This window comes from Atta colombica, unplaced genomic scaffold (genome assembly GCF_001594045.1).
Source record: "Atta colombica isolate Treedump-2 unplaced genomic scaffold, Acol1.0 scaffold126, whole genome shotgun sequence".
Taxonomy (NCBI): Eukaryota; Metazoa; Arthropoda; class Insecta; order Hymenoptera; family Formicidae; genus Atta; species Atta colombica.
Genome location: NW_017259213.1, coordinates 5,743,975 through 5,754,755, shown reverse-complemented (window position 1 = coordinate 5,754,755; position 10,781 = coordinate 5,743,975). Strand labels below are relative to the sequence as shown.

General features: G+C 30.5%; 1 protein-coding gene across 1 annotated transcript in view; it reads left to right on the top strand.

The window, feature by feature from the left end:
• The window catches only part of LOC108684143 (43 kDa receptor-associated protein of the synapse homolog), a 15,461-nt gene extending 5,393 nt beyond the window's left edge, over positions 1 to 10,068 (top strand). Inside the window, exons 2-10 of the mRNA XM_018188264.1 lie at positions 530 to 767; positions 4,409 to 4,560; positions 4,935 to 5,081; positions 5,437 to 5,596; positions 6,113 to 6,313; positions 6,666 to 6,764; positions 8,117 to 8,308; positions 9,349 to 9,548; positions 9,714 to 10,068. Coding sequence (XP_018043753.1) covers positions 530 to 767; positions 4,409 to 4,560; positions 4,935 to 5,081; positions 5,437 to 5,596; positions 6,113 to 6,313; positions 6,666 to 6,764; positions 8,117 to 8,308; positions 9,349 to 9,548; positions 9,714 to 9,921 — 1,597 coding nt within the window. The 3' untranslated portion in view covers positions 9,922 to 10,068. The remainder of the gene's footprint in view (positions 1 to 529; positions 768 to 4,408; positions 4,561 to 4,934; positions 5,082 to 5,436; positions 5,597 to 6,112; positions 6,314 to 6,665; positions 6,765 to 8,116; positions 8,309 to 9,348; positions 9,549 to 9,713) is intronic.
• Positions 10,069 to 10,781: the final 713 nt, after the last annotated feature.

Sequence of the window (10,781 nt, the reverse complement as noted above, 5' to 3'; positions counted from 1 at the left end):
ATATATATATAAAATATATAAATACTATTTATTTTATTTTCTCGATATAATCCTTATAATTTTAATTATATCACAAATGTAGATAATCTGAGCACAAAAAAATTCCAAAATTCTTAAATGATCTTAAGCGATCGATGATATGAAAATATCACATAGTTCTTGATTACGTCTTCTTTAAATTCCTTTCATCGGATTTACTGAGAGTATAGAATTTCATGGCTTGCTCTCTTTTAAATCGATCTTTGCTATTTTTAAATCGTCAATGATAGTGATCATTGTCCAAATAGATTTTCCGATAATACAAATTAATATCAATATCCATTACTTTCTAATAATATCTTTTAATTTATGATATATTTATAAACCAATACTTTTAAGAATTTTGCAAATATTGAGCTTGTAAAATCGGAAAACAGTGAAATATTAATTATAACGAACATCAGGTGGTTAAAATTAAGGCCGGTAATTGTATCATTTATCTAAAAAGTTAATTTGTGTTAACATCTATTCCATGACATATATCATTGAACATTTCAAAAATTTACAGCGGATCGGCGAGTCATCAGCTCTCGGCGACCGCATTGCTGGGTAGCCCTGATGGATCGAGACATCCACTCGATGTCTGCGAATTCACTGAAGAGGATTATCGACATCAAAATGGTAACGGTAATAATGGTCATTACCAAAGTGGCAGATCGGGCACTGGTATATGGGAATGTCTCATAAGTTGCAGAAAACGACTCGATCAACAATTAGCACGAAGGAGAGTAAGTATATATATATATATATCTTATGATGTATTTACTCTTTTTAGTTCTCGTAGGACAAATGGAAAAATGAATGAAATTAAATTTAGTACATATGATGTATAGACATTTTCAATATGCATATAAGAGTTTTACTACAAAATTATATCTGATTAATTAGATAAATTATGAAAAGATACATATCGAGCTTTTAATTAAATTGATATATTAAGCTTTTAATTATGTTAACATTTTAAGCTTTTAATTTAATTAAATGCATTAAATTAGTGATGTAATAATAACTAATCATTTTTGATTAATATAAAACAAATTATAAAAATTATCGGATTTTTATTATATATTTCATTACACTAACTAATTATTAATACGAATAATTAAATAAAATATTACACAAATGCATCAGACGTAAATATCATGTTTACGATAAATAAAAATATCGTCATTATTTATATTTTAATGCACGTTTAATTTCTATTCAAAAGTATTAATTTATTAATACTTTTGAATAGAAATTAAACGTGCATTAAAATATTATTATTATTAATAAAGCTTTTACTTTGAAATGCGTGCCAAGTGTTTTATGTCAAAACGTAAGAGGCGATTATAATTTTAGACAAACATGCTTAGAAGCAGAATTGGCTGCATGCCATGATAACACTTACGGAATTATTAATGATCTTACAAATTAATTCAATTATAATTGATTCTTTAACTGTTATTCGACTATTAACCCGTTTAATATGTCAAAGCTATTGAGAGAGTATAATATATCAAACAGTATCTGTAACAGTATCTGAAGATTCTCTCAAGCAAACGACGGGGCATGACGGCTACATAACGAAGCATATTTCGCGGACGAGCATGCTTTATCGGTCACTGTCAAGTTCACGATGTGCATGCCGTAGCTGCGGTCACGCTATCCTTTCGTAACCACTAAAACCGAAGTACCAGTCATACTGTGTTTACCGTTCTGGATGCATTTCACTCAAAGAAACTTATGATTTCGCATCTAGCGTCTGACAGCTTATTCACGACGTGCTTCATGTAGTAACAAGCGGAATTTGCGTTTATGTTTTCATCAAAGCTACATGATATCTCAATCAATATACTATAAAATTTACGTTTTCATTGAAGTTACACGATATCAAAAAATGAGGTGTAAAAAAGTATAAAATTGTAGTACATATTGTTAGATCACGTTATTTATGGAAACGTTCATCAAAATTTATAGGTTTGTCTTTTTTTAGTTTCTATACAAAACAGCTGTAAAAATTTAATGTCCCGTTACATTTCCGCAATCATTACATTTTTTAATAAATTGTCAAACCATCACAGTTTTAAAGAACTATTTAAATTAAAAAAAAAATATTTTAATGAAGAAAGAGAATTATTTCAAGAGGATAACTGAAGATAAATTTTGTTTTTTTTTTTAATTAATAATATTAATGATTACAAGCATTAAAATTCATTCCAGTAATCTTGTGTGCAACCTGTTCGGTTTTTTAAATACTACCATTAATAGTACTGTTGTTTATTAATATTATTACTTTGTTCTTAAGATCACATTTCTCGATGTTTTGCAAAAGATTACCAAGATTATGACAAATGAACAGGTTCACAGAACAGGTTCAGTAAATCTTCGTTTCGTTGTATATACGTCTATAATTTTTATAATGAACAAGAATTTGCCTCGGTCGTGTACACGCATGTGGAGACATTTTTATGTGCCTTACGAGGCTATTTATATTTTTATTGTAAAGTTTAATCTGCCGAGGACAAAGTTCATGGTCAAATCGATACGGCCTTCTACCTTTGCCCGTATTATCTACGCTAAGGCTATTGCTGCGTGATAAAAACCATAATACATACCGTGACTTCTTCTTCCTGGATAAGGAAGTTATTTATCATTTAAAACCTGTTTTACAAAATTTATAATTGAATAATATTGTTCAACGTAAATATGAGTTTATCTATTAAGTGACAATTCAAGTAAATTCAGTATAAAATACTGAAGTATACGATATATATAAATAAATAAACAGTAAAATATAAAATACTGAGTTCTATATTTTATTCTCTATCTCAATTACATGATACACCTAATTCCGCTTTTAATGTATGCGTTATAAATTAATTTTTATATAATTCTAATTATACGAAATAATTTAGTTTGATATAGTAGTAATAATTGAGATGATAAACAAATAATGATTTAAAACTTTTCCCTTAGAAAATTTAAAAAATATAAAGAAAAAAAAGTTCGGAACATTTTTTTCATTCACTTCATTTAATTTACTATATAAATCGTTTTTTGCAAAAATATCCAATCGCAAAACTAAAGATTAATCAACTATTATAATAAAATAAAAGATAAAAAGATTTTATTACTTGTAAAAAATACTTATTATTTTGCTTTTCTATAAAGGCATTGATTTTTTTCTAGATACTTTTTGTATCGGCGTAGTTTTTTGTGCCTTCTATTTAGAAAATCATTGCCTGGGATTGTTCAGTTATTTTCAAATCTTTATTCTTCTCGAACTATTGAAAACCAAGCTTTACATCTTGAGATGAATAAAATCGTGGGATATGTTGATATATAAGGAATCACACTTTCACGACAATAAGTGTGAACGCTCTGTAACTCACACAATGCACACAGTTTAGCAGTTCAAATGAAAAATTTTTTAGTATCTCTTGTACTTTGCATACTTTGTACTAAGTGAATTTCACATTTTTCTTTATTTCAAAAAGTCGTTTGGTTTTCAACGATTCAAAGAGAGTGAGAAATTGAATTGAAAGTAGCAATGCTGATCTTTCAGGCGACACATTTTTTTGTTACGCAAAGAGCGTATAAAAAATTTGTGCCTAAAAATGTTATAAAAGAAACGATATATAGAATGACTATGTAGAATAAATATGTAGTTTATTTAGCAGTAATAAATCTTTTATTTTATAATTGATTTTTTTTACTGACTAACATTTAATTTTAAAACATGCTTTATACAACGCCCTTTTTGAAACATTCTCTTTAAAAAAAAAATATTAAATTTTTGACACTTCTTTTTTGAAAGAATTATACAAAATTATATGTATAAAAAACATATTGTGCTCCGTGAAATTACGTTGTAAATTACAACGTAATAAATAACGGGTGTTTTACAATCATCGTTTTATAATTATCGTCTATTAATATTCCCTCCTATAATTAATAGGATAATTTCCTCTTTGGCTTGCCCATACGCTCTTGAACATTGCATCTCCGCTTAAGAGGGCCGTTATTAACTCAATGTCAATTTCATGAGCATCGATTCCAAGGTCTCGTTAATCGTGCGGCCTCTGACTATAGTTGATATGAGGAAATGTGCTAGATATCCGATAAATAGTCCAGGTACAAGGATTTATGCAATTAGCGGAAATTCAAGGACTGATCGAAATATAAGACATTAAATCACGCGATGTAAATTTCATAAATGAGTAATTTTAAAAAAGGTGATAAATAATTAATAAAATTTCAATTTTGTTTCCCACGGTATTTAAGCTCGTTCTTTAATACCCTTTACGAAGATGATCGTTGCACGATAAATAAATCAGCACGTGTAGTGAATAGGACATGTGCTGAAATTTCATTATTTTTAACACAGGTGGAGCAAGGCTTAAAATTGTACAGGGCTCATAAACAACAAGCCGCGGTTAGAAAATGGAGGGGCGCCTTGAAGAGTATCAGACATCGCGAAGATAAATTCGCTCTTCTCGGTTACTTGTATCAAGCGTATATGGATTGGGGCAAATACAGGTAGATCATAGCATAAGTTGTTAATGTCTTTTCCAATTTTTTGTCGTCTTTATTTGCATTGTTTGCATATATGTAAAGTGAAACGTGTTTCTGTATTATTAAATATATAAAAAATAATCTGGAAATAAACAAGAGTAAGAAAATCAAACCGGAGACCTATTTTTATATAAGAAGTATATACATACAAGTATATTACGATATATTATTAAAAATTAACACACATTATATGTATAAGAGTACCCGATATCTCATTTAAAAATAGCGTTAGTTATCCAATTTTATAACTATTTCTATCTCCTTTTCCCCTTTGCAAAGTTGTTACCCCTTCCAATTAAAGCCGCGATTCTTCCATCGTGTAATTTTTCTCCTTTCAGAGATAGCATCGAATTCGGTAACAAGCAATTATGCATTTCGGAGGAATTGGATTCGCCGAACATGCGGGCAGAAGCGTATTTAAACTTGGCCAGAGCTCACGAGAGATTAGGCGCCCTGGATAGAGCGTTAGATTACGCTCGGCACAGGTTTGAACTTCTTTCATTCATCATAAACCTATATAAACCATAAGCCTACATAAACGATATAATGTCAACTTTCAAGAAACCTAATATACGCGCATAACGTATGATATATCTGTATTTGTCTGCTATTATAACACAGTCAGTAGTTATTGATAAAACGTCGATATAAAAGAAATGCATCTAATGAACAACCTCTGATTACGAACTCAGTGGTGACAGTTCTAAGTTTGAGAAGAGCTAATCGAGTCCTTTGTAATCAATAGCCGAATGTGACGTCAATTGTTTAAGCGATGATTTGACTACCCATACGTGTGTACGTGTGTATTGTGCTAACATCTATAATTTTGCATTCTCGCAGCTTGTATAACGAGTGCGATCAGTGCGCGACTGCTGGATTAGTTCACTTAACCGTAGGCAGAGTCCACTTAGAGCTAGCAGGATTCTGTAAAGCCTTGGAAGCATTTCAAAGAGCCCACAAAATCGCCCACTCCATTCAAGATCCCTCCTTAGAACTGCAGGTAATTAGGTCCCTTTGTTTGCTAGTTTTTCTTCTTTCGCACGAGCGCGCATTATTGTGTCGTGTTGTTTGTTAACGGAGCGCAGGAACGATTAGAAAAGCAGCAGTTATGTCTTGCGAGATGAACTGAGCTCGTTTTTCATATTGCCTGATCTTTATTTCATTTCTCGAATAGTCAATTAGCTGCATCCTTAATTCATTTGTTCGTGTACTTAACACTATCTGGATATTCAAACATATCAATTCTCTCTGATCAACTTTAAAAAGTAATGTAAAATTCTATATCGTAACGTAATAAATTCATAAAGAAATATTCTTTGTTGAATTGTCTATTTCTGTTTTTATAATAATAGATATCTAACAATAAAAAATTTCTCTTCTTTTTTTTATAAAAATATGTTTGAAGTAAGGCTCATATAATTTTTTTATTGGTAATCTCTTTTTTTATTGATATCTCTTAATCTATTCGTCCAGGATAATGAATTCGTACATCGATTACGTGAAATTTTTTTTTCAGGTGTACGTCGGTCTGTCGGAACTCTTCTGCAGATTACAAGACGCGGATAAGAGCGCAAGATATGCGGCGAGAGCTTACGATCTCTCCAGAAGTTTACAGCTGGGAGATCTGAATTCGCGTCATCACAGGGCGGCGTTATTACAAATGGCCGCGGCACTCAGGAAAAAAGGAGAGCTTGGCGATGCTCATGACTACTGTTCGGTAAAGTTCTAACTTAAAATTTCTCAAGAGAAGAAAAAAAAGAAAAAAAAATTTATGTCGTTCAAATCAAAGAAATTAGCGCAAAACTGTATTCTCTTAAACAAATCTAAATCAAAACATTTCTTAGAACATATTAATTTTTTCATAAATTAATTTTTATTATCTCGTAATTTTTTCTTCTCAATCGCACGATAATGCATGCTTTGTCGAAAATATTATTTTTGAAGAAAAAATTCCATGTGAGTCACGTCGTATAATTCATAGAGGATGTTTAAGAAAAGATTATATTGGTTAAGCAATACCATACACAATAATTAATTTAATCGATCAATTGTTTATGCATTATGTACAGGAAGCAACACGGCTATCGCTAGTTTCTGGTGACCAGGCCAGTTACGCTCGAAGCATTCGTATTATGGGAGACATTTACAGAAAGAAATCGGATATAAATGTGAGTAATTCATACTAAATTATCAGTATGTCTTTCTCTTTAGCTTTCACATTAAATTTTTTAACAATGATATCGCAAGTGATAATATTCTTTTTTGATCACATTAATTACAGATATACAATTAAATATATGATTCTTATGCATAAAATTTATTCTAAAAGTATAACACTTTGAGGCTGAAGCCTTTTCTTTTTCAAATATTCATATGTAAAGATTGAAATGCATAATCAATAAAAAATATCAATATATTTATTTGAATATTGCATCAAAAATGTTTCAACAGATAAATTTTTTATCGGCATTCATGTCAAGTACTACGATGATAGAACCATTCATAGTTCGTTCCAACATCGTTACAATACTGTCATCGGCGATAAAAAAATGCTACTGGAACGTTCCTTTGCATGTCACGCATGTTATAAAAACGACTTTAATACTGTATCACGCTTGCAGCGCATACCGCTTTCGTTTTATTTTTGTTGGCTAAATTCTTTGAATATTATCAAAAAATGAGTGACAAAATTTTGAAAACATTCACTTTCAAACCAAAATATTGAAGGAGTGATATTTGTGTAATAAAATGTTTAATTAAGATTTGGAAATATTTCTATAAAAAAATATACATAAAAAGATATCTTTAATGTTTTACGTTCATATTATATAGGATGAGTCAAAATACATGATATAATCGGGAAAAGGATTCAAAATAAGCTAAAATAATAAAATTAATTTTTTTAAAGATCCGTTTTTGAAAAAAAAAGGATTTCGAAATTATTCTTGTATTTGACAGGACTTTGAAATTATTCTTGTATTTGAAGAAATGAAAAAGGTAGAATATATTAGAAATAATCCGTTACAATTTAATTTGCTCTTAAATATGTAAGAAATAAAATTATTCTTCATCTCACACAAATTCACTTGGCTATCTTAAGGATCAACTAATTGATATTGAATAAAAAAATAATAAATAAAATTATTAATCAAATTATTAATCAATTTCTTTATATAATTCTCATATAATTTACTAAATTATTACGTTATTATGTTTTAAGAACATCATATATTAAACTTCTATCTACCGCAATAAATATTCGTATAATATTTATATTTACAGTAAAATGAACGTTATCGTTATAAACGTTAACAGCGATATTTGAGCTTCATTTGCTGCTTACGCGAATGCTATACATGATTGCGCTTTCGAGCGATAGAAGCTACTTGTTGAATTTAATGTCTGTCTTTTAGTTGGCGATCGCGATGCATATATAATTAGCCTTTAGTTCACGCATCGCGTACGCCGATCCGCTTGTCAGAACGATAACATCGGTGAGATAAAGATGGACGTTTTGCAGAAAGCATTCCGACAGTACGAGAGTGCGATGGGCTCGGCGGCTGCGACCGGTGATCGACTGTGCCAGATGGAAGCTATGGACGGCGCGGCGAGATGCCTGGAAGCTTTAAGGCTTCAGCACAAAATATGCAATTGCAGACCTCTCGAATTCAATACTAGACTCCTTGAAGTGGCGGGATCGGTTGGCGCCAAGGTAAATTGTCAATACAGATCGCGGATTGTAATGCACGTTCGTTCCATGTATTTCATGTGAAATAGAGAGAAAGAGAGATACAAAGGGGGAGAGGAAAAAGAGAAGAGAATCAGAGAAGAGCGAATATTGTGAAATCAATTTCTCTCCCTAGATGTGAAAACTTGAGAGTTTTCATCTTTTCTTTTATTCTCTGGGATCGGAATTCGAAAGAAGTACAGTAAAGTTTCTTTGTTCTGTTTCTTTGATTTACGACAAATCGAATGTGCTGAAAGGAAAGTTAATTCCATTGATTTTTATGAATTAATAAAATTTCATCATATTCCTTATCTCACAATTTCATTATAATCGAAGACGACTCTATTTGAAGATAAGATCTTCACCATTGAGATACATTACTTAAAATGGGATTTTTAAGTTTGAACAAGAGCATCAATAATTGGAAAAGCTATGACCGAGGATAGAGAGAAGGATGTTTTGCATGCATTTATTTATCTGTACAGCTAATAATAAAGATTACCATGAGTTCCAATGAAATATCAAAAGAGATATCGGAAATATCAAAAGAGATACAACGCCGCTGATACGTCGCACAATTCCATACATGTATTATATTCATACTATGAACATCGAATCTTCGCGCTATTTGTGTCTACGAATCAATGGAGATTTTCCATTTTAACGTTGTACACGCAACCAAAAGCATAAAATAATACAACTCGGTGCTGCTCAAGACTCAATAAAGATTATTGTTAATCTGTTAAAACGATAAAGTATTTCGCTATTCATAATTTATTATCATATCCTTTCTACATACAATAAAAATAAATCAAGATTTAACCGAAAAATAATTCAAGTTCTTACTTTAAAAAAAGTGTTAAATTCTTCTTCAAAAGGATAAAAGAAAAGAAACAAAAATATCCCTAATAATATTCTAATGCTACTAAAAATGTCAGTATATCACTTGACAAACTTATATGATTTTCAGTGCGAGAAAAATATGTGTTCAAAATATAAGATTATGAGAATCTGATTATTTACAGCTTCTGGTGCGAACAGTCAGGTCCAGATTGTCGAAAATTTATGGGTCTTTGGGAGATGAGGAACAAAAGGGACATTATGAAAGATTGGCGACTGCAATGGAGGAAGATTTGGAGTTACGATGTGGAAGCTGCAACGAACCTTTCGGTCTGGAAGCTGATTCTCTGGAAGCATTACCTTGCTCTCACATATTACACGCTCGGTAAGACACGCGGAAAAACTGGAAAAAACTATTTTTCTGTTAAGAAACAGAACTAAAACAAGAATCAAGTAAAATGTTGTGTAAAATTCTAATTGCCAATTCGATTTTCTTTCGAAAAAACTATTTTTACTATTTTTATTTTCTCGTGCAACATACATTTGGCAGATGCGCATATGACATCTTGAAGAGACGTGACAAGAAGAAGAAACGTTTATGTCCCGATTGCCACAAGTCTGTCAGTTCACGGCTGTACCTGCATTGCGAAGATCCTCATGGTATGAATACTCTAAATCATAGTTCCTTGAGCCTGGCGTCATTGAGGGCCAGCAGCCTAGCAACACTTGAGGACTGTCATGCGACGAGTAGTGTTTAAAAAAAAAAAACATACGACATATTTCATTTATTTTAACGCGCTGGTATCCGCATGCGATTAGATAACTTTAAGGAATCATAATGTGGAAGATGAGAGAGCCAAAGGAAAGTAGTATGATACAAAAAGATTTAATGGCAATAAAAAGTGCACGCCTCGATCCAGATTGTTGAATATAATTATTTTCCCTCTTCCCCAACAAATCTGTCGTATGATATTATTATCTATATAAAATAATCAAAGTACTAGATAGATAATCTAAATCAACTAGATGTTTTTGTCGATCTGTTTCATATTTATGTAACAAAAAAATCACTTTTTCTGATGATTATAAAAATGTAAAATGGGAAAAATTTGCTCATATTTTACTTAATTAAAAATACATAACAATTTTTTTTTATTTCTCTTCAAATTTAATTGTAAAAGAAACTAAACGAAAATTATTCTTTTAATTATTTTTATTTTTCATTATTTTTTCATTATCAAATAGTAATTTAAATAAACTTACAGTGGACATAAAAAATAAGTAAAAATAAATAAATATTGTAAAAGTATGGGTGAATGCAAAAATATGCTATATAAAACATACAGGGCTGAATTCTTAAAACGCAATATTTCTTACACAACAAATTTATATTTAATTTAATTTCTTTATTATTCAAATAAAAAAAATATCCCTAAATGTAGATATATTTTAATTCGTCTAATTATAAAAAATGAACCGAAATTACTGAATCAAATTAGATTTGTTCACTTGCTGCATTTTTTGCACTCAGCATCTATGCTTTCTCTCTTTTCAATGTTCAAATATATATTCATCTCGTTTTAAGTGTACAAATTTTTGGAGATTTCAAGGAATTTCA